Source organism: Pimephales promelas, chromosome 14, assembly GCF_988280905.1.
Source record: "Pimephales promelas chromosome 14, fPimPro1.hap1.1, whole genome shotgun sequence".
NCBI classification, from domain to species: Eukaryota; Metazoa; Chordata; class Actinopteri; order Cypriniformes; family Leuciscidae; genus Pimephales; species Pimephales promelas.
In genome coordinates, this window is record NC_142782.1 from 17,057,232 (window position 1) to 17,084,391 (window position 27,160).

At 36.0% G+C, this 27,160-nt stretch overlaps 3 protein-coding genes across 3 annotated transcripts; 2 read left to right on the forward strand and 1 right to left on the reverse strand.

Moving 5' to 3' along the window:
• Positions 1-1,970: 1,970 nt before the first annotated feature.
• setd1bb (SET domain containing 1B, histone lysine methyltransferase b) lies at positions 1,971-16,666 on the forward strand. Its single transcript, XM_039681285.2, has 19 exons — positions 1,971-2,166; positions 2,286-2,428; positions 2,593-2,691; positions 3,183-3,447; positions 3,600-3,721; positions 5,292-6,635; positions 6,769-7,335; positions 7,446-7,577; positions 8,184-8,271; positions 8,477-8,658; positions 8,785-8,872; positions 9,476-9,889; positions 10,287-10,505; positions 11,654-12,838; positions 12,982-13,130; positions 13,759-13,884; positions 14,985-15,104; positions 15,254-15,391; positions 15,554-16,666. The coding sequence occupies exons 1-19, from the start codon at positions 2,124-2,126 to the stop codon at positions 15,725-15,727; spliced, it is 5,598 nt and encodes a 1,865-aa protein (XP_039537219.2). The 5' UTR covers positions 1,971-2,123; the 3' UTR covers positions 15,728-16,666.
• A 636-nt stretch (positions 16,667-17,302) lies between these two features.
• hpdb (4-hydroxyphenylpyruvate dioxygenase b) lies at positions 17,303-24,243 on the reverse strand. Its single transcript, XM_039681272.2, has 14 exons — positions 24,163-24,243; positions 24,035-24,061; positions 22,407-22,469; positions 21,857-21,961; positions 21,695-21,737; positions 21,521-21,603; positions 21,157-21,246; positions 20,586-20,689; positions 20,386-20,463; positions 18,711-18,873; positions 18,559-18,630; positions 18,288-18,410; positions 17,980-18,096; positions 17,303-17,798 (listed from the first exon to the last, which is right to left on the reverse strand). Exons 1-14 carry the CDS (start codon positions 24,163-24,165, stop codon positions 17,688-17,690), a joined length of 1,182 nt encoding a protein of 393 aa, XP_039537206.2. The 5' UTR covers positions 24,166-24,243; the 3' UTR covers positions 17,303-17,687.
• Positions 24,244-25,688: 1,445 nt separating this feature from the next.
• On the forward strand, positions 25,689-26,639 carry LOC148973707 (uncharacterized). The gene has a single exon (XM_089119186.1). It carries the CDS (start codon positions 25,689-25,691, stop codon positions 26,637-26,639), a length of 951 nt encoding a protein of 316 aa, XP_088975312.1.
• Positions 26,640-27,160: the final 521 nt, after the last annotated feature.

Sequence of the window (27,160 nt, forward strand, 5' to 3'; positions counted from 1 at the left end):
ACATAAACTGTACTTCTATTTTAAACTTCAATTCAAAGAGATTTTGCAGGATTTCCATCATTAAATCTGGCCTGTCAGCCAAATCAGCCAACTTTCTGGCCCCAAAAGTACAGATAAAATTGCTGCCGCGATTTACACTATTGGATGTTAATATCTAATATAGGATATAGTTCGTTGCTGCTTCGTTTTCAAAAACCTGCACTTTGAAACCCATTTTGAAAAGTTTGCAAATGCAGGGCCCCGAAATGCCAAAACGCATACAAAGTTTTCCAGTTTTAGTTGAAAACAGTGTTGTGTAGGAAACAGCCCCTTGGTTTGTGTGTGTGTGTGTGTGTTAGGCCCCGTCCACACTACTGCGTTTTCGTTTAAAAACGGAGACCTTTTGCTACGTTTGCACCTCCCGTCCACACGGGAAAAACGAACGAAGACCTAAAACGGAGAAGTTTAGAAACGCTGCAGCGTTTTGCGTTTTGAATCTCCGGAGGGCGTTTTAGTGTGGACGAGACAAAACGGAGGAGTTCACAAACGATGACGCAGAGGCTCACGCTCGGCTCTATGATTGGGTGTCATCAGTCATGACGTAGCCTATCTTTCCCTGATTCGCCAACCACTGTTTACACCGGCGCGCGCATGCCCAGTGTTGGTGAATGGTCACGTGATCCACGTTTTCAGTCGTTTTAGTGTGGACGGAGATAAATTCTAATACGCAGGTAAAACGCTAGTGTGGACGGAGATTGTTTTAATTCTCTGTTTTTAAACGAAAACGTAGTGTGGACGGGGCCAGTTTGCTTTCAGTAGTAGCCAAACCCTATGGAAGCTTGTTTCCGCCACTGAATAAAAAAATATAATAAATAATTGTGACTTTTTATCTCACAATTCTGACTTTTTTTCTCAGAATTGCGAGTTTATATCTCACAATTCTGACTTTATTTCTCACAATTGCGTGATATAAAGTCGCAATTATTTACTTTATTTTTTTATTCAGTGGCGGAAACAAGCTTCCATACAAACCTGCACACACCAGCCATGAAATTAAAATTGTGCACAGACATTGAGTTTGTTGCAAAGAAATGAACATGGTCCAGGCATGGTCAATTTTGGACTATGCCGAATTGCCCCTATATCTGATTATATAAGAATCAAGTTACAATTCTATTTTTCGTATAGTATAGTCATAGTCATAGTCATAAAAAAGCCAACAAATTCTGTAACAATTATGTTATTCTAAATGAGTGCATTGTTTTATAATCACTCAGTCAAATATTTTCATGGCCATTCATTACATCCTCCAACAACACCTTTTTGGAGAGTGTAGCATTCTATGCTGTGACTTTGGAAAGTACCCACATTTCCCCATCCCAGGAGATTTTATCCTTACTGGTAGATCAAATGTGGTAACATATGGTCCCAGCAATCCCAGCGTGCAAATCACATTAACAAAATCAATTTCACACATGATCACCATCCTCCTGAGATAGTAGAAGTTGTTCTAACTGTCCATGTAAAAATATAAAGGTTTATTAATATTCTTCTTATTATTATATTGATCAGTGGGTCTCAAACCTGCCCTGGAGGACCCCCAACATTGCATGTTTTCTTTGTCTCCCTAATCAAACGCACCTGATTCAACTCATCAGCCCAGTTTCACATGGGTTATCCACCAGTTTGAGAACCACTGATAGATTATATGAACAGTCCAGTGTGTCCACTGTCCAACAAACATGCCAATAAACTATATTTTTACTTAGTGCAAACTAAAGAGAAGACCAATCTGTATTTAAAAATAATGAATGGTTATATTGTAATCATTTTAGGCTTAATAAAGCTAAATAATTATTGCAATATTATTTAGATCGTTAGAATGTGTGTGTTTATTTTGTGTTGTTCATATTTTATTTAATTTTTTTTTTTTTTTTTTTTGTATCATGTCCTGATGACAGTGCGGGTGTGGCGGCAGGTTCCTCCCACCTGTTGTGCAGCAGTGATGTGCTGCTTCTCTTGGGAGACATGTAAGACCTACAGTGCACTCCTGACAACAGCCATCTGACATTTAAAGGAACTATCGTTTTTAATCAACGTGCTATAAAGAGAAATTTACTAACATTGTACAATGACTGCGAATCATGTTCGAAAGCGTCGAAAAGGAGGGTCAACGGAAAGATAACGGTAAGAAACGAAGGTTTATCAAATTATGTGTTAATATAGGCCTAACGTTATATTCATGACTCAGCTTCCGTTGTGTAGAAACAGTCCTTTTCATCGCGTGCTGTGATTCTCCAATTTAGATACATTATTAAAAACCGGTAGTTTTGATCCTCTGGAAGATGCAACTCCAAACTGGAGTTGTTACAAACTGATTATTGATCCGGATTTGAGCAGCGGAAGTCAGAAAGTGTACCGATATGATGGACAACACTTCAGCGCACCGGTAGGTATGATTTTAAGGCGAACAACAATAGCCTACTAATAACGTTAACATAATGGCATATTAGTTATCAAACTTAGTGACCTATGCAATTTTTTTAAATCATATTTACACAGTTGTATTTTTCATTGTACAATTGAGGTAATTACTAAATTGTTGTCTGTCAGCATCCTGGATGTTTCCCTGTGGATGTTGTTCGAGATCCCAGAACTACTCGTTTTTGGACAAAATTTAAAGAAACAAATCTCCTGGTCCCCAAATTTAAGGTCAGTATTAGATACAACATCAAATTAATGCATTGTGTAATGTTTTGTCTATTCTGTAAAAACAACGTTTTTAAAATGATGAACATTTAACCCTTATTTCCTATTGATAGCCTACTGACGTTCTTCATATTTTTTATATATAAAATGTTCTATCTATTAGGCTACTGTTTTATTTATAATTGCTAAACTAACCTGTTATTTTCCTACTTAATCTATTTAATCTATTTAAATCTATCTAGTTGTTCTGACCTAATAATACATATCCCTATTGGCAGATATTATTATTGAACTATAAATCACAAAGTGAAATTGTAATAAAGTTTTTTTTAACATTATATTTGGGATGAATTTGACCTGAGCAAAACACTTTATATAAAGTTATAATAAAATTCATGTAAATAAACAATGATCAGAAGTGTATCTTATGTTTGTTTTACATTGCCAAGGATTTACAAAATAATGCCATATAAGTCAATAAACCTTTTTTTTAGGTCGATGAGCATTATGTTGGAGCGCCGAAGGAGTTGACATTTGCAAGGCTTAATGACAACATTAGAGATGAATTCCTTTCTGAAATGTGTAAACAGTTTGGAGAGGTTCAAGACTTGAAAGTTTTATATAATCCGAAAAATAAGAAGCATTTAGGAATAGCAAAGGTCATTTTTGAATCTGTAAAGGCAGCAAATAATGCAGTAAAAAACCTCCACAACACTTCTGTGATGGGAAACAACATTCATTTGGAGTTTGACCCAAAAGGTAAATACATTTTTTTTCTATCTCTTCTCAATTTTTTATTACTATCTTATCAGTTGCAAATAAAGGTTTTCATAAACATGTCTATGCAGACACATTTACTGTATTTGCATGCTTTATATAATTCATGATCTTTCTTGACTGACTGGTTTTAGGTGTGAAGAGGAACCGATATGTCCAGATGCTTGTTAGTGGTTTATACACACCTTTTACTCTCCCTGTTGGAGAAGAGGCCTGGGGACTCCAGTCACCATCTTTCATCACTGACTCTTTCACTGTGAGTACAAGACCATAGGCATTTCTTTACTTTTCACCCCCTTTCTCAGGCCCTATTAATCTGTGATAGAATATCTCATCTTTCAGCACCCTTAAAATGTTTTAATCTCTTTTCACATTTGCTGAAATAGGGGGAAAAATATATATCTTTAAGGGATGTAGAATAGTTTGCTTAAATCAGGATTCCTCAAATAGCAGACCTCTGTCCGGTTCCGAACCCCGGCTTGGTTCTAATCAGACCATGAGAAAAAAACTCTAGGCAGCGCACCAAAACAACGGAGACAAACACTTGTCTGATATTTGTATCTAAAGCCAAACGTGTTTCATTCAAGCCTTTTCCGTTCCATGTGCATTACTTCTCTCTCTGGGTTATTTTATCAATAAGTTTTCTTTGATACTTTCGCTAAAATGCTTTAGAAATTGAGAATGCAGTAAATATAGTTATTTTTATCTGTCATACAGTATATGGCTCCGACCGTTTAAACCAGGTTTGTGACAAGATGTTTTTTTAATCCACATTTAGCATTAGGCCTATTAATTAGCATGCTAAGACCATTTTATAATAAACTATGTTTGAATTGGGAAAATTATTTGTAGATGGCAAGGAAAGACAAATAAAACTTTGGAATTACTAGATAACATTCTCTTTTCTGCTCATAATGAGAGCATTTTGAGCATTATTATGTACATTGTTTTTTTAGTATATACTTATTTTAAGCTTAATATAAAAATGGTCCAGACTTCAAGAGAAAAACCACACAAAGTACCTTTCCGGTCATATGGTCTGCCATACATAGGTATCTAAATGTAAAATAATAATAGCCTAATACTAATACAACACCTGATCTTGTCTTTGATAATTCATATCCAATTTGTCTCAACTGAAAAAAAAAAAAAATATATATATATATATATATATATATATATACACGTATATATATATATACAATATATATATATATATATATATATATATATATATACAGTATATATATATATATATATATATATATATATATTTTTTTTTTTTTTTTCCAGTTGAGCCAAACTGAAGCCATATATATATATATATATATATATATATATATATTTCTTTTACAAAGTACTACTGCTTGCCCAGGTGGAAATTTGGTAGCACTTTATATTAGTACATTTCTTAGTACTTACACTGCAATTACACACATGTGCAAATACTGTAAAATGAATTGCCACTGGCCTGGGTGTGTATATATATATATATATATATATATATATATATATATATACACAACATATATACATCATATATATATATATATATATATATATATCTAGAGACCTGATATCTTGGAACTGAATCCCTCTGGCTTAAGTACATTTACTATAGCTGTGTGGAGGTATGACTTTTTGTTATTATATAACATTTATGGTTTAAAACTTTTCTGTTGCATCAGAAGAGACATACAATGGTTAGAGAAGACATTCTCACAAAGTATACAGAAAGTGCATTTACCACTGCAAATTCAGGTTTTTATATTGAAACTTTTCTGAAATTGTTTTAGTTCACTTGTAAATCTCTTTAAATTTTTCAGGAGTGTGAACCTCTGAAGAAGCTGCCGTTCACACTATCATCATTATCCTCAATATGTAATGGTTCTCCATCACTGGATTGTTCTACACCTTTATCCATGGATACTGCCTACTCCAGCATGCATCAGGACACACCTAATAGCTTCTGGCAGACCCCTCAATACCAAGATACCCCTTGCACGCCTTCTATGACCCACAGTAGACCAGGCACACCATCTCAGTTTGAAAGGACCCCAAATGAGTCTGCGCTGACATCCAGTGCTTTCAATGTCCCTTTTATTCAACAATCCATCCCAAACATTTCACAGCAACAGCCTGTTCATTTGACTCAACCAGTCTCAAATAAACCTAGCATTATTCAAGGTGCTGTGCAAAACTTTTGGATGCTAGGTGGAGCTCCGTCGCAAAACAGTAGCTCCTCGAACAGGCAAAGAACTCCTGGACGCAACTATCACCTTAGTAACCACGTTCGTGGAGGACACAGGGTCAGACCTCTCGAGAGCAAGTACCAAAATGCATACAACCGTAGGCCACAACATAACTATATACATAGACCTGTATACAGAGGAGGTCACCACCGCTCTGTACCTTTAGCCAATCAAGCGTCTTTTAATAAATTTCAGGAAAGTTCAACCACACCATCACATTCAGATAAGCTCACAGTCCAAACCTTTACTGGCTCAGTCAAGGGCCTCAGTGTTAATCACAGATCTGTTGCTGAAGATCCACCATCACTTCCAAATTTAGAAAAATTGCCGCAAAAGGCTATTGGAGTGAATGTTCATCACATTCATTCTGATATGCAGATAAATGTGAATGCTTCTGAAAATATTTTCAATGTAATTGCTTCCCAAGTATCTTGCAAAACTCAAGAGGTGAACCAAACTTATTGTCCACCACAAGCCCAATCTTCTCGCTCATATACCCCAAAACTGTGTCCTTCCTCTGAAACCACAGAGGGTCTTTCAGACCCAATAGTGCAGTGTCCTTCTCCTGAATCTCCTGCTCCGGAATCAAAGCCTGAAAGCCTAGACTCTCGCATCCAGATGCTTCTTAGTGCTGGAAGTCCAGTTCTGCCCCTTTTCAACCAAGATAATTCAGACTCAGAAACTGCTACTGAAGAGCACGATCCCAGCCACTCTCCTTCTTGCTCCATAGATGTTGTCCTAAATTGTGACCAAACATCATCTAGTGCAAATAATACTGGCTCCCATCTCAATAAATACTCAGATCCAAAAGAAAGCCTGGAGGATGCGAGTTTCACTCCACTCTGTGATATGGCAAAAGATGAACATGAACTTCAATCAATCAAGAAGCCTTTGTCCAAGATATCCACTAGCACTACTGTAAGTGATTGATAGAACTAGACTGCCATCTACTTTTGTTTGCTGCCTTAGTTCAAATTGTGGAATTGATTTAAAATATAAACGAATGGCAGACAACCCTTAGCATTTACATCAATATAAATCTCTTCCCTAGGTCAACCTAAAAGAAGATGAAGATGCTTCAGATCAGCCATCTAGAATACCTGTGATCTGCACTTACAGGAGCTCTTTACCCCCTCCAATTCCTCAAATGCCCCCACACCCAATCCTTTTACCACCATCTTCTTGTTCTTTGTACCCTCCTCCAAAGATCAAGCAAGTCTGTAAATCACCTAACTGGCAGAGTAGTGCAATACCTCTTCCTATCCCTACTAGAATAACACAAGTGCAAACCTCATTCTCACCCCCCCTCCTACCTCCACCTTTCAATTTCATGACTCATCGCCCACCTTACCCTTCCGCTGGGTGTTCATCTACCATGTTAAGGTTCAGACCACCTTGGCCTCCTCCCCCTATGCCCAGGTTCGACCCATCAGTTCCCCCACCGGGGTACGTTCCTATGAAAGAATTGCCCCAAAAGGCCACAGTGGATGGAGTTCTAGCTGTTGTTGCTGCAGAGCTGCGGGCTATCGTAAAGAAAGACATACATCGCAGGATGATTGAGATTGTGTCCTTCAAAGCGTTTGATCAGTGGTGGGATGACAAAGAACATGCGGCTAAGGTGGATTTTCTTTCTTTTTTCAACTGTAGTAATGAACTGTGTAGAGTCGATCTATTCTTCCATTACCATTTCAACATTACTTTCATATATGTCATGTTGTGTGCCCCCAGGTATCTGCCCCATCTGTTAAATCTGGAGGAAATAAAGACATCAAGCTTAAAGTGATGGAGCAATGCGGCTCTGTATTGGGCACAGGGAAAACAACGAGTCGGCATGGTGCCATTAAACTACCATCATTTAAGGTACAAATATGGTACTTTATATGCATACATAGAAGAAAACAGAAGAACTGATTTAGTATGTTTTCTGTAGAGCATTGCATGCTAAACACTTTGGTATTGACTTCACTATTATTTTCGGATAAAAAACAACACCTATAATGAAATGGTTTATAATGGAAAAGAGGTAATGTAACTAATGAATAATGAAGAGGTGGTCCTCAATTTTTCACACCAATGGCCCCATTGTCCACAAAAACATTCAATAGCCCCATGAATTTTTCAGTGATATGTGGAATTTGTAAAATTATTTTTACTTTCTACCCAATAAAATATTGGCTACAAAAATGTATACATTACAATTACCATGTTATACAATTTTATTAATTAACCTAACCTTTCCAAATCTAGAAGCCATAAGTTTAAAAATAAACTTTTTGGGGGGAGTTTATGAAAATAAATGAACTAAAATAAGTATTTAAAATTAGATTTTTAGTTGTCTTTAGGGATTGCTTTGACTTATATTATATAATTGTAAGTCTTTTTGGGGCCCACTCGAAAGTTGTTTAGGCTGCCTGGTTGAGAATCATTGATTTATTTATTTATTTATTTATTTTTTATTATGCTCAGTTAAAAAGGAAGGACCCATTAAATCAGGACTCCTCTGATGTTAAAAGGATCTGTCCTTCTCCTGGTCTTGAACAAACTGAGGAAGAAGGTCAGTTTGGCATTTGCTTTTTCACATGGAGTTAGAGAAAAACTTGATTTTTTGAGTGTGGAAAAAAGATCTAACTATGGAAATGAATTCACTGACTTTACTTCAGTGTGACATATCTTTCAATTGTTCATTTATATCTCACAGTATAAAGTTTAAGTTGATCTTGTACACTGATAATAATATGGTCAACATTTATTTCATAAAGAGCCAGAGCAGCAAACAGCACTAGATAATGTTGGAGAGGACATGACCAAAAATGCCAGTGAAGAGACCATGGTGAAACGCAGGCATTCCAGGCCACTGGTGTTAGAAAGTGAGGAGGAAGAAGATGACGAGAATTCTGAGAAGATGGAGAATCCAGAATCTGAGGAAGTTGATGTGTCTCTGGTATTGTTTTACTTATTTGAAATACAGCTGCACGTATAAAAATACATTTTGATTTTTGAGCAGAAATTGTGTTCGCTTGACCCCTGTCATTAATTGACATGTTTCGGTGTCTATTGTGTTTTTCAGGACGGTGATGAGATGAAAGCTGATGAACTACATAAAGATATGAAGAGTGATGCCTGTGTATTAGAGGATGAAGATTGCTCAGATTCAGGTTTTCATTTATATCTGTTAATTATTTAATGAAATAATTACTTATTATTAATACTAATATTTAATTTACATACAAATATAAAACACTACCGCTGAAAAGTTTGAGACGGTACAAAAATTCTTAAAAAATAAAATAAAAAATGAATATTTCTTTATTCAGCAAGGATGCAAAAATTATTAACATTTACAGTAGAGATCTTTACAATGTTTAATTATATTTCAAATAAATGCTGATCTGTTGAACTTTCATCAAAGAATAATAATAAAAAAACTTAATTCCACAAAAATATTAAGCATCACAACTGTTTTCAACAGTATAATATAATAAGAAACGTTTCTTGAGCCGCGAATCGGCACATTAGAATGATTTCTGAAAGATCATGTGACACTAAAGAGTAGAGTAATGATGCTGAAAACTCAGCTTAGCCATCACAGGATAAATAAACGACATATTTTACATAATTTATGCATTAAATATTAAAATAAATTACATATTAAAATATATAATAAAGTAGTAAAATATAAAACATTTTACAATTTAACAAATATTTTAAAATAATCTTGTTTGACAACTTTTTTTTATTGTCTTCTTTTTATCCTCCAGATACCATCAGCCATACAAGTTCAAACTTGTCTGCTTCTAAAAGCCAAGGATACGACTCCTTTGTCTCTCCCAGAACTGTCTCCGACTCGTCAGCTTTTTCTCCATCTGTTATTGTCTCCTCAGCTTCCTCTAGATCTGTCTTTGACTCCTCAGACGACAGAAGCGTTGACTCCTCAGACAGTCTTTCCTCAGGGGAGGAAGATCAGTTGGATGGTGAAAGATCTTTTCTTGAAACTCCACATCAGGACAGGAGAATAGCAGAAGAGATTTCTTTAGATGAGGATAATAAGGAAAACCAAGAGATGATTCACAATCCATTTTACTCGCCTTTCACAGACTGGGAAGATCTCGGCCCCCCTGTGACCCCTTCTGCTCCAGACTCAGTTGAAAGTGCTGTGGACCATGACTTGTTTGGTTAGTTTATTGATTTTCTGTTTTCACATAAAGCACACATCAACCTCCATGTTTCCAAAATGAAAACAAAACCATCATTCATAATAAAGACATACCTTTTTAATCTGTATATTGTTATTTTTTTAGAGATTATAGGTTAGATCATAGCTTAATTATAGTTTGAACTGGACATTTAGAAATAAAAATATCCACTCTAAGAATAGTGGTTTATTATTTGAAGTTTACATTACATATGTTAAATGTTTCTGAGAATTCTTAATTTCTTGTAGTTACTGTATGTTTTCTGAAGTTTTCTGACCTCAGTTGGTGTAGCAGAAAATTTAAGAAATGTCTATATCATAAGTGTTGATGCAATTTGCAATTCATGTCATTTGAAATGTAATTTCTACTCTTGCAGATTTGAATCCAAGGAGAGCAGAAGATCCAGAAGAGGAACTGAGCGTAAGAGTGTACATGCACGGTCTGAAACTATCTGAGCCTCTCAGATACACCTTACAGGACCCAGTTAAACACTGTTTAACAAACAAATTTAAGCTCCCAGACCCAGTGATATTCTTCTCAGAGCAGGAATCAGAGCTGCCAAGCCCACCGTCTCCTACATACAGAGGACTGTCAGGTAAGGTGCACTGACCAAAAATCACCAATCCATCACACATTTCCAACACTTTTTCAATTTCAATTATTTACAATACACATTTTTCAATAGCATTTTTCAAAACCTGAAAGCATTTTTCAGGAAATTAAAAAACTGTGTTTTTAAAAAATAATTAATCACAGTATTGTATTGTCAAAGTTGATATTGTGGCTTTATGTATGGTCTGACACTTGCATGTGTCATACTACGTATTATAAACATTTGACCAAAATCAAGCTCAAATGAAGTTAAGATGGGTTTGATCAGTAAATTTCAGACATGCGTAATTTGTCTGTCATTAGAACATCTGCATCTGAGGAAGTAAGTGCATCGCATTACGTTTTACAGTTTATAAAGTTTAATGTTTGCTAAACCTCATGTTATTAAAGACAAAGTGCTTTTTTAAGGCTATTTAGGATAGTATTGGCAATGTCTCGAAGACAAATGCTAGACTAAGACACTCTTCTCCTCTCCTCAAAGGCATAAAACATTAGCCTTTATAGACAGAATATATAGTGTTTCCTGAGTAAAAATGCTGTACTTATTCAAAGAACCAGTTCATTTTTTACCCTTGCATTGCAAAAAAGCAGAGACAGCACTAGAGGCTGGGTAGAGTTATGAGGGTTGACTGTTTGAGGATCTAATGGAGTTAGGAGGATTAGTCAAAAAATCTTTTTAATACTTTTCTTTGGTTAAATATTTGCATAACACACAGACAGATGTAAAAGTTGACCAATAGTAATGATGTATGGGTTGGACAAAATATGAAGAGTTCAGATGCAAAAGCCTTTAAGTGCCATTTGAAATTTTCTTCTAAAATGATCATTTTTATCAAGCTTGTATATTTAAGTTCAGTAATTTCACTTAAATGGCAATGAAGATTACCTATTAATTGTCATTTAAGTGAAATTACTGAACTTAAATACACAAGCTTGATAAAAATGGTCATTCTAGAACAAAATTTCAAATGGCACTTAGAGGCTTTTGCATCTGAACTCTTCATATGGAGATTTGAGATTTCCACCCAAAAGCGACGATTTGTATATTTGGAATATCATACTCATCAAATTAATAATCACCAGATCAAGTAGTTGTTAGTTCCAGAATTTATGGATCTTTTTTGCTTTCAGATGATTTGGAGACACAATATTCTACAGATTCAGAGGACCAGAGAGTCATTACAGAAACACTGGAGGATTCTGAGAACCTTAGACCCATCACACCTACTGGATCTTTGTCCGACACTGACCCTGAAATGGAGCTTGGGCGTAGATTTTCTCCTCCTGCAATTGAGGAGTTGGAGTTGCCACACACACCTGGTGGATGTCTTGAAATGGAGGAGGCTGAGGGTCATATTCTACATCAAGGACCTCCTACACCATTACCACCTCCTCCCTCTCCCACAGGCATCCGACGTCCCTCCTCGCCCCTTTTCCACTGTCCTCCTCTCACTTTCTTATACCCAGCATATGAGGAAACTCCAAAAACACCAAGCTGCTTCAATGGTCCTTCACATGTTGAGGGAATAACACCAGCGGGATTACTGCAAGAGGCTTTACAAAGAATGGGAAGCCCCTCTAACTCCATTCTGTCTCCATGTGCTGACAGCATGATCCCGAGGACTCCAGGGAGAGACATGTCTCCATCTCCACCTGTTCTAAACCACGGAGAGAGAAACGTTCAGCAGAGAGAGCTGCGTGCTAGTGGACTCCATCATCATAACTTTGGTTTTGCACAGTCAGATGCGCAAACTAACAATTTTAGTATAGATAATGGGCATGAACCTCATAACCGCCATATCCCCTCACGTCAAACAGAGTCTTTGGACTCGGCACGCTTGAAAAGGCGACGAGCGCGGCTTAAAATGAGGAAACGAATGATTGAATTACAAAGGAGAAGACAATTCCCAAATATAAATACTCATTCGTCCTTACAAGTGAATAATGTGACAACAAAATCTTCTTCAAATCAGGTTTTGGGGTGTTTGGATTGTGTCTCAGATACCAGGACAGAACAAACACTACCAGAAGCTCACAGACAGAAGCGTTTGCTAGAAGACAAACGTAAACTAAATGAGAATCAAAGGGTTCAGGAGTCGTCATGTTTATGGAGAAAATGGAGAGAATCCACATCCAGACATCACCTCATCTTCTCTCCACGCTCTGAGAGAAGAGAGAAGTTGATCATCCATGCTGTGTGGACTAAAGGGGTGAATGAGGAGGAGATAAGGCACCTGAAGGCCACCTATGAGAGGCTTGTGGAGCAGGATAAAGAATCTGATTGGTTGAGAAGAACACGATGGATCCCACATCCTCATATCCTTAAACGCACAATACACATGTAACAAGTCATGGTTAAAATACTGGATAATGTGATTTGTATCCAGTGGATTGCATGCAACTTTGTGTCAAATTTATTTTCCCAATTCTCTGTTGTTTGTTCCTTGACTCTGCTGCACCAACCAGCACTCCTGACGACGGGCCAATAAGATGGCTGGATGGGATCAGGAATCATGTGACAGGTTGTGCACGTAGTGAGGGATATTACTTCATCAGCAAGAGGGAAAAGCTGCGATATCTCTGTGATGAGTTTGTTGTAGATACTCAGGTGAGGAGGAAACCGTTTTAAGTAAAACTAAAATAATTAAAACTCTAAATTAAAAGTTTTTAAAATATTAAATATTTGAGGAAAACTATAAATTAAAGCTTTATGAAAACAAAAACTAACAGTAAATGACAAAATTAAACTGAAAAAAAAATTGAAATTAATAAAGACTATAATAGCAAATAAACAATACCAAAATAACATCTATTTGACTGCTAACATTTATGACAGTTGCTATTCAATTGTAAACGTGTTTAAAGATTTCATCCCTGTCTGTTATTTCTCTTCTTCATGTGTTTCTCTGTGTGCTTTTGCATGTAGTAATTTAAAGGTGCACTAATTAATTTGTTTCAGTACAAAAGGTTTTACTTTGAGGGATATATAACTTTGATATTATTGAGTCTTCATTTAAAACCTCAAAGTAAAACTCTGTTATATCCATATAACCATATATAAACCAATCACCTAGAAAAAGCTGTTTTATTGTACCATGGCCAGCTTGTAGAGACATAACCATGTCTGTTGTGCAATTTGCAAAGTTAGTCAAAACCTTCATGCATCCACACCAGTGGGTGCAGTGTAAAATTAAAGTAATTGAGAGTAATTTGGAGTTATGTTCTGATCTATACAGGGAAAGAGTGTGCCAGCTCAGATTCCACCTTCATCCAGATCAGGTTCAGAACTCCGAGCGGAACAGCGTCGTCTGTTGTCCTCGTTCAGCTGTGATAGTGACCTTCTCAAATTCAATCAGCTCAAGGTGAGTCCAGCTGTCCCAACAACAGCATAACACAGCATATAAGATGCTAGAGCCACCAGAAACACACAAACATTAAAGATCTGTTCACACCAAGGGTGTGATAACTATAACAATTATTGAAGCCTGTTTCCACCACTAAATGAAACAATTAAAGATAAATGCAACCTTTTTCTCAAAATTGCAAGTTTACATCTTGCAATTCTGAATGTTTACTCTGAATTAGGTGATATAAATTCACAATTGCGAGTTATAAAGTCAGAATTGCAAGAAATAAAGTCAGAATTGTGAGATATGAACTTGCAATTGTGAGTTATGTCAGAATTGCGTGATTAAAAACTCACAACGGCAAATTTTAAAGTCCGAATTTTGATATAAACTACCAAAACATGTCTATATCTCGCAATTCTGACTTTATAACTAGCAATTCCGACTTCTTTTCTAGCAATTGAAAGTTATAAAGTCCAATTCTGAGGGGGAAAAGTGACTTTTTGTCTAAAGTGAAAAATTCAGAGATCACAATTCACAAATACCTTTTTTAAATTTTTTATTCTGTGGCAGAAATAAGTTTCCATATACAATAAGTGTAAAGTTTTAATAATCGTTCTAATTCAATGTGGATATGGTAGTCCACACCACAATTATACCAAAAATGATACTTTCATGTAATTTTTGCTTCTCATGTAAATTTTTATATTTGTAGTGGAAAACAATGCAAAATACAGAGAAAGACAGATATATATATATATATATATATATATATATATATTTTTTTTTTTTTTTTTTTTTTTTTTTGCTGTGCAGAACGATATTGTGAATTGTTGTGGACATTAATAATGGTTATACTCATTCTTGGTGTGAATGGGCCTTGAAGGAGAACTCCGGTCAATTTTAACATTGAGCTAATTTTTTTGTACCTTTGGAGTGCTGTCAGTACAGACAAAAACGACAAAACTCTGTGTTGAAAATCTGTATGCTCATCAAAAAAATGAGCTCAGTGTTAAAATTGACTGGAGTTCTCCTTTAAGAGTCCACAACAGACCAGTTTTGGATTTTTTTTAGTATGGTCCACATGGAGCACAAATGTATTTCCCTCTTTACAGTTCCGTAAGAAGAAGCTGCGTTTTGGCAAGAGTCGTATTCATGACTGGGGGCTGTTTGCAGAGGAACCTATTGCTGCAGATGAAATGATAATTGAATATGTAGGCCAGAGCATTCGGCAGGTGAGATACACAATACACACAATAAATGGTTGAAGATTTCAGCAGTCATTTCTGAGTATAAACATCAGTAACGGCATTTTATTCAAGCTGTTAATTGATGACCACAAATGTATTTGTATATTATATCATATCCCAAATCCTGTCTGTAGGTGATAGCAGACATGCGTGAACGGCGCTATGAAAACGAGGGTATTGGAAGCAGCTATCTTTTCCGGGTAGACCAGGACACAATAATTGATGCAACCAAGTGCGGCAACATGGCAAGATTCATCAATCACAGTTGCAATGTATGACCAGAAACACTTTTAAAGTCATTAATTCATAATACATTGTCAATATGCCTAAGAATTGTTTCTTTTTGTTGTTTAGTAATTGCCATGAATTTAATTCATTTCCATTTTTAACGTTTTGTGCTTACTGGTTTCATTTATGTATTTTTCATTCCATAGCCGAACTGCTATGCCAAAGTCATCTCTGTAGAAGCTCAGAAGAAGATAGTCATCTACTCGCGGCATCCTATTGGTGTAAATGAGGAGATCACTTATGATTACAAATTCCCTATTGAAGATGAGAAGATCCCCTGCCTGTGTGCTGCAGAGAACTGTAGAGGAACCCTCAACTAGACAAGGACTATTCTCACAATTTCAAAGTATTAGCAGTAAACAAGTTTCAGACTGTACATGAATTTATACTTTAAGAACAAACCTCTGTATTTAAAACACATTTATTGCATACTAAGTATACTACAAATCCATTAATATATTAACTTACATATTGCTTTAGACTTAATGATATAAATATTATAATTCAACTTTATTTGGATTACTTCTTTTTTGCACAATGCACATTTCTTAATATTAAGCCTAAAATGTGTTTTGACATCACTATTAGTGATAGTATGATCTCTGTATGATATCAGTTTAAATGCAAGATATTTAAAGTGTACCTAAAGTATCAAATATACAATCAAATATACTTAAGTATATCTTTAGTTGGACCTCAGCACTCTTTCTGGATATATTAAGTGCATTAAGTACAAAATTAGTTGTTCCAATTTAGCAGACTTAAAGTATACCAATTTAGTACACTAAAACTACAATTGCAGGGTATTTATATTAAGTACATAAATATGTAAATGTATTTGTAGTATACTTAGTATAAAAATAAATGTATTTCAAATACATTTTATTATATTTGTTTTAAACTTGGTCTTTTAGGAAAAGAGATTTTTAAATATTCACAAGGACAACATATTTCTGACTGTCAGACATTTTCTTACAGGAGCAAATGACAGTTTAACATGAAAATACACAAGCAGTTAATGTTATCTCCAGACACTCAGATTTTATATTCTGCATGTGTAGATTTGTAAAATGTGCAGAGCAACAGGCCATCACTGGTTACATTTAGTTTTCATCATGGTTATTGTTGGAAGGTTTGAATTGGATTCAAGTTAATTATGCTTTCATGAGTTTTATTGTGAAATATAAATTAAAAATGTGTATTTTTCCAAATAAATGTTTTTATTTTCTGCCTACTATCACACTTTATAGACTAAGTGTAAAGACTTAGGCTTAAAAATTAGGCCTATATGTTTTTTTTAACTAATTTCACTATTTTTATTTTTTGTTATGTGCTACGCAAACACAAATGCCTAAAAATTAGGCCTATATGTTTTTTTAACTAATTTCACTATTTTTAGTTTTTGTTTTGTGCTACACAAATGGGTGTCTGAGTTAGTAGGCTATCCGCTGATCAGTGCTTAGCTTTGTAAAACCTTTACATCATATTTTTTTATTCTTTGACTGTTTTTTGACGCAAGGAAAAATGTTATTGGAGAATGCGGGCATTGATCCCACTACCTCTCGCATCTTATGCTAAGCGAGCGCTTTTCCATCGGAGCTAACACGTCCATTTAAAGCAGATGATTTCAATCAAAATGAAGAGGAAAACTTGACATTATTATCAAATAAATATATTTTTGGTCATATACTGACTTTATTTATGTTACAAGTTTTTTTTGTGTTTTTTTTTTTTGTTTGTTTTTTACGTAAATTACTGCATCCTTGCAGCGGCATTATTTCAACAACAGTATGTTGGGCAAAACTTTATTAGCCTAGTGTATTTGTTTTCCAAAGAGGCAGTGTCAGTTAAGAATTCGAGACGAAAAATAAGACATGAAACAGTAGAAGAAAAATCAAGAGAAATTTTTTTATTGTGCTTCCTTTATAATCAAGCTGTAATTTTGTCAAGTGATGCATAGTGACTGTTTGCAATTGTAAATAAACACGTGGCATTGTACATAGGTCAGGTGGAAAGTTCAGGGGTCAGAAAGTAAAAGTCCTGCTATGTGTTTGAATTAGTGAAATCAGCTGGCTGAGTACATGGGTGGAATAATTATTATAATTATCTATTAGCAGATTCAGGTGATTGGAACAAAAATACTGAGGAGGACTTTTACTCTCTGAAAATGGACTTTACACAACTCTTTATTATAATGGCCGATACTTAAAAACCATCAAAAATATGACAAAGCATATCATGTGCTGTGCGTCCACCATGCTTTTATTATGAATAGCCTATTCAGAGTTTCTCGGATGTGCCATTGGGTGTAAGGATGGTGAGGTTTCCTCTGGCTTTCTGGTCAGCTTCAATAGCCTCAAACAAAGATTTGAAATTTCCAGCACCAAAACCCTGAAAAGGTAGAGGATTTTCTGTTATTAATGCACTACCATATATCAACACATTTAGGAGACATTTCCTAACAATAGATTTGATCAATTCATAGCAAATATAAATATGAATGTATACTGTATGTTCTAAAACGATTTCTGTAATATTTGCTCTATTGTGACATTTATAATAGCAGTCTTACTTGATGGTTGTGTCTCTGGATGACCTCTAGAAACACGGTGGGTCTGTCCTGTACTGGTTTAGTGAAGATCTGGAGCAAGTAGCCATTGTCATCATAATCCACCAAGATTTTAAGTTCCTGTATAAACAATGCCACATTATTTTGCTTTTTCACATTCTGCTTTAGACCAGCAATTTAAATTTAATCAGGTGGCCAATAACTCTTTGCTGCATTTCCTTAAACCAAAAGAACATATTTAAAATTTAAACTCTGCATTGTTTCGCTTTTCTGATAGTAAGCTCATGAACAATTTGATTATTGTATTGTACCTCCAGTATGCTCATGTCCTCAACAATTTTGACTTTAGAAAGCTTCAGATTCTCCTTGAGCTGCTGGTAGTAAGTGTCCGGCACTGACATGAACTCCATACCACGTTCCTTTAGGTTACGGATCTGAAAACATATCCTGGTCAATGCAATATACATACCTAAAGTACACTTTTTCAGCTTCCACAAAGAACAATTCCAACCCTTTTCACTCTACAAATGTATTTTATCTGTGCCGATGTTGTAAACCCTTGGATGGAAAGCTTTTACTCACTGCTGTAATGATGTCAGAGGTGTTCATGGCAATGTGTTGAACCCCTGGGCCACCATAGTACTCCACATACTCCTAAAAGGAGAAAATATAGTCAAATGAATGGATGGATGGATAGATGGAACTACAGTAGATGTCATGTCTGTAATACGTGCCTGGATCTGGGACTTGCGCTTTCCCAGGGCTGGTTCATTGATAGGCATTTTCACAGTTTCTTCATAGTTGGCCACCACTATGGAGCGCAGCGCACTGTATTCAGTCTGTAACTGCTTGTCGTCTACAGACCAGAATCTGTGGAACAGCAGGTTCCTCTGATACCTTCATACAAATGCATACAGTTCAGTTTAACAAAGTGATCCTGATGTGAAAAGCATGGGCAAAAAATAATAATATGTAGCTCTTATGATCTGCCAAATGATTATAAATACTTTTGGAGTAGTCATTTTTTTTTAATTTATTTATAAACCTCAGCCTCTATTTTGCTTTTTCTCTTTCAGATATTTTTGGGATGCATTTTCTTTCTTTAGAAACAAATGCATTTTCATTTAAATTAAAAAAAATAAAAAAAAAATACATATATATATATATATATGAAGAGTTCAGATGCAAAAGCCTCTAAGTGCCATTTGAAATTTTCTTCTAGAATGACCATTTTTATCAAGCTTGTATATTTAAGTTCAGTGATTTCACTTAAATGGCAATGATAATTACCTATTAATTGTTATTTAAGTGAAATTAGTGAACTTAAATATGCAAGTTTGATAAAAATCATCATTAAAGAAGAAAATTTCAAATGGCATTTAGAGGCTTTTGCATCTGAACTCTTCATATATATATATATATATATATATATATATATATATATATATATATATTTATTTGTCAAATATTTTGTTTTATAATTAATCTACTGCATCTTCCCAGATTTTCTTAGTGTTTTTGTCTTGTTTTTCCATTACAAATATCAATAGCAACAAAAACATCTTAAATCAAAATATATTTAATTGAGATGGAAAATGACTTAAAATATAAAGTCTTGTTTTTTTGAAAAAAAAAAAAAAACAGTTTGTGGTTAAAAAAGCAAAAAAAAGATGCAATTTTCCATTCTGAATGTAGTCTTTTTCTTTCCCCATTGATAGATATTTTTTTATAATTTTTTTAAGCATAAATTATTTTTAGTATCTTAAGTCAGTTTGCTTCTCAAGTAAATCTATCTTCATTTAAGAAAGTTTTCACTGGAAATCAATAATATATATATATATATATATATATATATATATATATATATATATATATATATATATATATATTGTTGTGCAGTGTTTTAACAAGTGCTGGACATGATGGGGTCTGGTTGGATAATTCTTCTATCCCCACCCCTCAACACAATTTTCCCCTCCTCCCCGCTGTGTCTAACTGTCTCCAGATGGTGTCCTTTAAAAAGAAATTTCGCTGAGTCATACTTACTAAAGTGTTTTCTTGCATAATATTCAGTCGTCCACTACCACAGACTAAAATTCAACCACCCCATCTGCTGTCTCTGTCTGCTCTCTCTGAGTCTCTTCTGATCTTTCCTTTCTGTCTTTACTCCATCCTCACCATGGAGACACACTGCTGATCACTGGGGAAGGGCTCTCGTTGTATTCTGACTGGATGGGACGGATAGGGAGTTTCCCCCCCAAAGACTTGCAATGTTCTAAGCGAGTATCTCACGTGACTCATGTGCTTTTCAGTATTGACAACTCTGCCACAGAGGTCTGATGCTGTTTTGTCTGTTCACAATTACGCAGCTGAAATAAGTTCAACAATGTGTTTAGAAAAGTTTCATACCACTCTACTATTGGCACCATCTCATTGTCTGCCTGATTTCCAACCACATGGTCAATGAAGTCCAGCTTCCCGCTTGGCCTGTGAAAGAACAATCACGTTAAGAGACAAAGAAAATGACATTCATATAACAATCCATCCATGAATGATCAGAGATATGGACCTCTTAAAAAAAGAAGACAAGGACACATAAACACACTCACAGTTTTGCCAAGAAAGGGTCACAGAACAGAGGAGCATGGAATCCTGGGAGGAAGAGCCCATTATATCCTGTCCGCTCTAAAAGAGTATGAGTGGTGTCACCATACTAAAATAATAAGAGGAATCAGAGCGGAAGAGGGGGAAAAAAGATTTAAATATATATGCATACACACACTACAGTTGGTAGGATTTAAAAAAAATGTTTCTGAAAGAAGTCTTGTGTGTTCAACAAGGCTGAATTTATTAAATCAATTATACGGTAAAAAAAAGAATGTTTCTTGCAATCATTAATATAATATGCTGATTTAGTGCTCAATATTTTTCTTTTTTTATTATTATCAATGTTGAAAACAGCAGTGCTGCTGTGGAAATCATGACGTTTTTTCAGGATTCTTTGATAATTAGAAAGTTAGGGGATGAATAGAAAGTTCAAAGGAATAGGATTTATTTTGAAATATAAAATCATTTGTAAAATGATAAATTTCTGTACTATAACTTTTGGCCAATTTAATTTATCCTTGCTCAATTATTATTTTTTTAAACATATATATAAACACATGAGATTATACATACTGTCTGAAGTACTGCCAGCTTCACAGTGCCAAACTTATCCTCCACAACATGAGACTCTTTAATGATAATGGCACCTCGTTCTCTTGCTTTCTGAAAGAAAAAAAATAATAAATCAATAGGTGATTACTGCAAATTACGCCCAGGTGTTTTTTTAACAGATAGAACATGAGAGAAAACCATCTGCACTGTAAAAAAAAAAAGAAAAAGAAAAAAGAAAAAGAAATTGCTGCCTTAAAGTTTTAATATTTAAATATTGGATATTTAAATAATTTCACCACAAATTAAAAAATTTGTTGAAAAACTTAAAAAAAATTGCTTAACTTATTTTGATGAGTTAAAGCAATTTTTTACAGTGAGCATTTACCTCTACCAGGAAGTCACAGTTCTCTACAGTGAAAGCTACATCTTTAACACCATCTCCATGTTTCACCAGGTGATCACCTATCTCTGTTCAAAGAAAAGGACAGATTACGGAATGTGAGTTTAAAGATAATCTAATAGGCTACCAAAAATGACAACACTCATTTATCAGTCTTACCTTTATTACCAGGATTCAAGGCAGAGGTGAAGACATAAATAATCTGGGTATAGAAAACAATGATCAGAGAACACTTCTATGTGGCCTTTTTAAATTCTGACCAAAGCAGATCAAACTGGCCAAGCTTCACAATGCATAAGGAATGAACAAGCTGACTCTCACCTTCCCTTGTTTCACCACATGAGACACAACATCACGACTGCCTGTCTCCAGCCCACGGTACGCCAAGGGCTCAAACCCCAGTTTATTGCAGTAATAAGATGCTGCCTGAGAGGAAAACAGACAAAATGACAAGATAGGGAGATCTGAACAAATTCATCACAGCAACTAAAGTTAAAATAATATGGGTAATAAAGGGATATCAGCTATCTGAATTTAAAATAAACTGTTCATCTATGTCTATATCTGTTTAGGCTACATACATTTTGAAAATTCACACGAAACAAACTATTCGCTGAATTTTCCCAGTGAAACCATCTTTTGTGTTTGTTAATATGTGTAGTATGATAATGGCTCCATCTACTGGGGAATCAAAAACGTGCCCAAAAAGTCTCAATATGGAAGAAATTAGTGAGTGAAGGATGGTGGTTTCTGCCTCTGCAAGCTTGTTGCCTCCACCCCTGAAAAGAGCCAATAGCATCTCCCTACTGGACACCTCCTCTAATATTCACAAACAAACTACATCCACACACTTAAAGTGTTAAAGAATCACCTGTTTGGCATTTCCAACCCAGAAAGTGATGTGGTCGAAGCAGACAAACCTGCCCTGCTCGTGCTGTTGACATATAAAAACAGAAACGACTGTTATGTACTAACCTTCTATTCTATAAGCAGAATTAATCTAGAGTCTGAAAATGAAGGGATAATGATAGTAGCCTACAAGTAAAATCAGATTCAGAACAAAGTTCAGCATGCAGTTGGCATTAAAATATCGGTAAAACTTTACAATAAGGTTCATTAGTTAACATTAGTAAATGCATTAACTAACATGAACTAACGATGAGCAATGCATTAGTTACAGTGTTTATTAATCTTTGTTAATGTTAGTTAATACAAATCCAGCTGTTCATTGTGCGTTCATGTTAGTTCACAGTCCATTAACTAATGATACCATGGTCTGGGTGAATACTCGATTCTGATTGGCTGCAGGGTGTCCGTTAAAAAGTGATAGAGGACACCTAGTAAAGTAGTTCTGGTGAAACTGCCTGTTTACCATTCGAAATGAATAAATAAATGCGCTGCCTACAACGGCTGTGAGTAACCATAGCAACAGGCAGTCACATGCTCTATCATCTAACGTTAGATATTATAGCCTAATACAACAATGAGCGACTTCGTGCTATTTCTTTTAACATTTATGGAGAATATGGCAACTTTGACGACTGGTATGCTGCTGAAGAATGAAAAAATGTAAATAAAACGGAGAAAATTACACCGCTGCTGCTCTGCTCCATTGAACTCTATTGGTAACGACGTAACTTGCGACCATAGTTGGATAACGATGCTTTCGGGAAACGCACCCCTGAATGAGACCCTGCGGGAGTTTTACGCAGCTGTCCAGACAACCAAGGCAGGAGAAGGCTGAACGTTACAGCGTTTCAAGCCTAAGGAGCCTGAGGCAAATGACCCTCTCTTTGATCTGATTCATTTATTGCCCTCTATAACGTTAAGCGCAAATCGCTGGAGATCAGAGCTAATTGTTTTTTATTGTTGTTTGATTAATTGTTTTATGTGTAATAAAAAAAAAAAACTATGCCTACCTTTGTGTTTCATGAAAAAAAATGCATTTGTGAACCTGAAGGGATACGAGCTAAGCGGACTATATCTCCAGTTGCTAAATAAACAGTCAGGCAGGCAAGGCAAGTTATTATTTGTAAAAACTAGATTTAGCCTAATTAAAATATAAACTAATGTTTTATTTGGCAAGTGACCATGGTATAAGCGGGTTAATGCCCTCCGAGGTGTCCATTGTCAGGTTTTAATGGACTTCGGCGGAGGCAACCGTCCTCCGCTGCGCGTCGGCCGGTTTACGCCTCGCCGTCGTCCATTAAAACCTGACAATGGACACCTCGTCGGGCATTAACCCTTACTTAACTAATACAACCTTTGATTTTAATAACGTATTAGTAAATGTTGGAATTAATATTAACTAAGATTAATAAATGCTGAAGAAGTATTGTTCACATGTTAACTAATGTAGTTAACTAAAGTTAACTAATGAACCTTATTGTAAAGTGTTACCAAAATATCAGTAGCCTACATTAGGAGAAAGGGGACACATTTCTTAAAGTAGGCCTATAATGTTTTTAGAGGCATGCATATATTATAATGATATCATACCTTTTCACCTTTGTCAGTGTAAGTTGTCTGTAGAAAAAGAAATGAGGAATTTAGACTTGTTTGAATTGTTTGGTTAGCAAATCAAATGCATCAAAATCTTAGAATGTCTTAAAAATCAAGTGTTTTACCATCTTTTAGTGGTTCTTGCAGACACCTTCTTTGGTCAGTGGCAGAAATGAGTTGGTGAGTGCAGATGCTGCAGATGTGAATTTATTTTGTACTGTGTGTGAGTGAGACTCCGCCCACAGAGGACGAGAGCGGCACTGCATGATGCTCTGCTGTTGAAATAAGCTTTTATATTAGACATATTGATATACTATTATACTATATATAATATAACATACTTTATAATAAAACTAGCTTCACATATAATTAGCATGGCTTTAAAACTAACTGCGGTGTGCAGTCTATGAAACAAGCCAAATGTAAACAAACATCTAACTCTAAAACAAAACCAGTCAAGTGTAGAATAATCGATCTTTGGATTTCTGTCCGTTTTAAAAGAAATGCTGCGGGGTTTGAGTGAGCTTTTGTTTTTTGTTTTTTTGTTGTTTGTCTCCTTACAAAAGAGGAGGAACACGGTCCTTCAACCCTATTGGCTATTGAGTTGCCCATGTAGTTTTCAGTATGGCTGTGAAACGATTTAGTTCAGGAGAAGATTGATGCATGTTTTTCTCTCTGAGGTAGAATTGTAAAAGTTAGGTTAAACTTTCTTTTAATTTCCATCCCCCCCCCCCCCCCAAAAAAAAAAAAAATCACTATTAAGTTATTATAAAGTGTTTCAAACAATTAATTTATAGTTTGGTTCGTTAAATTTCAGTATGGAAACAATTAACATATGATTTTAAAGAACTGCATTGTCATACTGACACCAAAAATTCAAACTCCTCTCTGTCATTCCCCTTCTAATGCATCATGATGGTAAACGTTTTGTGTAACAGCCCCCACTCCCCCCTTTAGCAAAATGCTTATAACCGACTGGGGACTTCATTAACAGTGTTTAAGCTGCCACTGTTGATGCTGAGGACAGATCAGGTGTGATGTAACTCATAAATTTGCGTTTACACTTTCATAAGTAGCCTAGCTTTATATAAAAGCATAAACACAAATAATTAAAATAATATTAATTATAAATTCAGCATCTTATTAGGAGCTCTCGTAAAGTATTTACAACAGTTTTCTGTCTGGAAATAGTAACATTTGTGTGGCCCGGGGAAAAAAAAAAAACTCTTTACTGATTTGTGATCACGCTGTTATGAATCCTTCTGATGTAAGTGAACCTCTTAAGTGTTCTCAGAAGTACAAACCTACTGAGAGCAGGTATTTGCACTGTAGACTGGCAGTGGCTGAAACGCAAATTAGCACATGTGAGCGCTTAGGGGAAAGATGTTGATGCACATGAGGTATGTTTCTCGAGAGAACAGTGACAGTCTGTAGCCGATGCGGATTGGACACTTACAGTTCTTCTCAGGGGAAATACAGCACCGTTGGTCTCTCTTAGCTCAATGTGATCTCAGCACAAGTCATTAGAGTGATCAGAGCACAACGAAGAAACAACAAAGACAATACATCACGAGACATGCTATAAAAAGATTGTAAAACAAGCATGAAGAACGAAGAAAAGTAAAGAAAAGATCAAAGAAAGCCGAGCATCATGAATGAGGAGACAGCGGAAAACCCAGCCATTGTGCAGAAGTGGTTGCAAAAGAGGAGAAACCGAGATGACAGAGAGAAGGAGGAAACAAACATGCAGGTTGAAGCTGAGGAGCATGAACCTGCTGTTCATAAAGAAATGGAGGAGAAGAGTGAAGCAGCGGAGGGGGTTACAGACAAAGAAAAGCAGGCTAGAATCCATACAGTCTTCTCTTTGGTGAGGAGTCAGATCAGGACGCAGGCCGGTTTGGATGGTCAGCGCATGGGCATAATGGATGTTGTAAACCAAATCAAGGAACTGGAGAAGAGCAAGAAGGAACATGATGAACCTACACAAACAGATGAGATCAGCTCATCTGAGGAGGTCCAGAAAGAGACCGTAGAAGAGCAAATGACTGTGGAGAATAAGAAGGAGAGAGGTGAAGAATTATCTGTAGTCTTGTTGGAGGAGATATTGTTGAACGTCGAGACATTAAAGAGGGATCTGAGAGAGGAGCTCGCTCAGCTTCGCTGCGACATGCAAAGCTACACGGAGCAGGCGCTGTTCGGCCTGGAGACCCGCCTTACTAACTTACTGAGAACACAAGCGCTGGCTCGCACAACTCCCAATGCGCTTTGCAGAAACCACACAGTCGATCCCATGGAGACCAAGAAACAGAGACCTCCCAGCATGCCTGCCCTGGGAACATCTAGGAGACGAGTGCTCAACCGCACAATGACCACTATCACACCTAAAACTTGCCTACCTCTTTCCCTGGGCCCCCGCTCCAATTCAGAGCCACCAGGGGGCTGGGGTGCTGAGACCGCCTCCAACAACAGCGCTCCAACATTGCTGAGAAGAGACGAGGTGGTAATTCATCCTCCTCCTGGGCCGTTGCCTCCTGCTCTACCTCCTGCACAGAAAGGCAAGAAGGCTTTGCGGAGCAGGACTCGCATTGGTAAGCCAACATGAGAGGTCTGCGACTCAATCGTGATTGTTTGTTGGAAGGTCATTAAAATGCCATCTGGGGAGACACCAGCATGATTCTGTACTTTCAGAATGAATGATAGAGATCACAAGATCATTTAATGGAGCCGGACAGTAACGGAGTAGTTGAGTAAAGTACAATTTTGAGGGATCTGTACTTTACTCGAGTATCATTTTTGGGGAGTACACATGACTTTACTAAAGTACATTTGAGAGGGAAATATTGTACTCCACTACATTTCTATCCATTACTGTGAGTACACGTTACTACTTAAAAAAGGCATATGCTGCTTGCCAACAAAATAAAAATAAAATACATTTAAAAAAAAGAAAAATCTTGGAAACCCTAAATTTGTTATTTCCCTCTCAAACGTGATTGGATTGTGCAGGCGCCACTGATTGGGACACCCTATCAGCAATCACCTTCAGCTTTCCGCCAAAGTCGACTCCATGGTCAGATTTAGATAAGAGACCAAACTATGGACGAACTAATGGATGGAGATGCA

Bases quoted from the DNA above. Each gene is read 5' to 3' on its own strand.
- setd1bb (XM_039681285.2), top strand. From the start codon at position 2,124: ATGTTCGAAAGCGTCGAAAAGGAGGGTCAACGGAAAGATAACG. The intron at 9,890-10,286 runs GTTAGTTTATTG...CTACTCTTGCAG, and splicing joins TGTGGACCATGACTTGTTTG to ATTTGAATCCAAGGAGAGCA. The intron at 10,506-11,653 runs GTAAGGTGCACT...TTTTGCTTTCAG, and splicing joins TACATACAGAGGACTGTCAG to ATGATTTGGAGACACAATAT.
- hpdb (XM_039681272.2), bottom strand. The intron at 22,470-24,034 runs GTATGATATCAT...ATATGTCAACAG, and splicing joins ACACTGACAAAGGTGAAAAG to CACGAGCAGGGCAGGTTTGT. The intron at 21,738-21,856 runs GTGAGAGTCAGC...TTCTATACCCAG, and splicing joins ATGTGGTGAAACAAGGGAAG to ATTATTTATGTCTTCACCTC.
- LOC148973707 (XM_089119186.1), top strand. From the start codon at position 25,689: ATGAATGAGGAGACAGCGGAAAACCCAGCCATTGTGCAGAAGTGGTTG.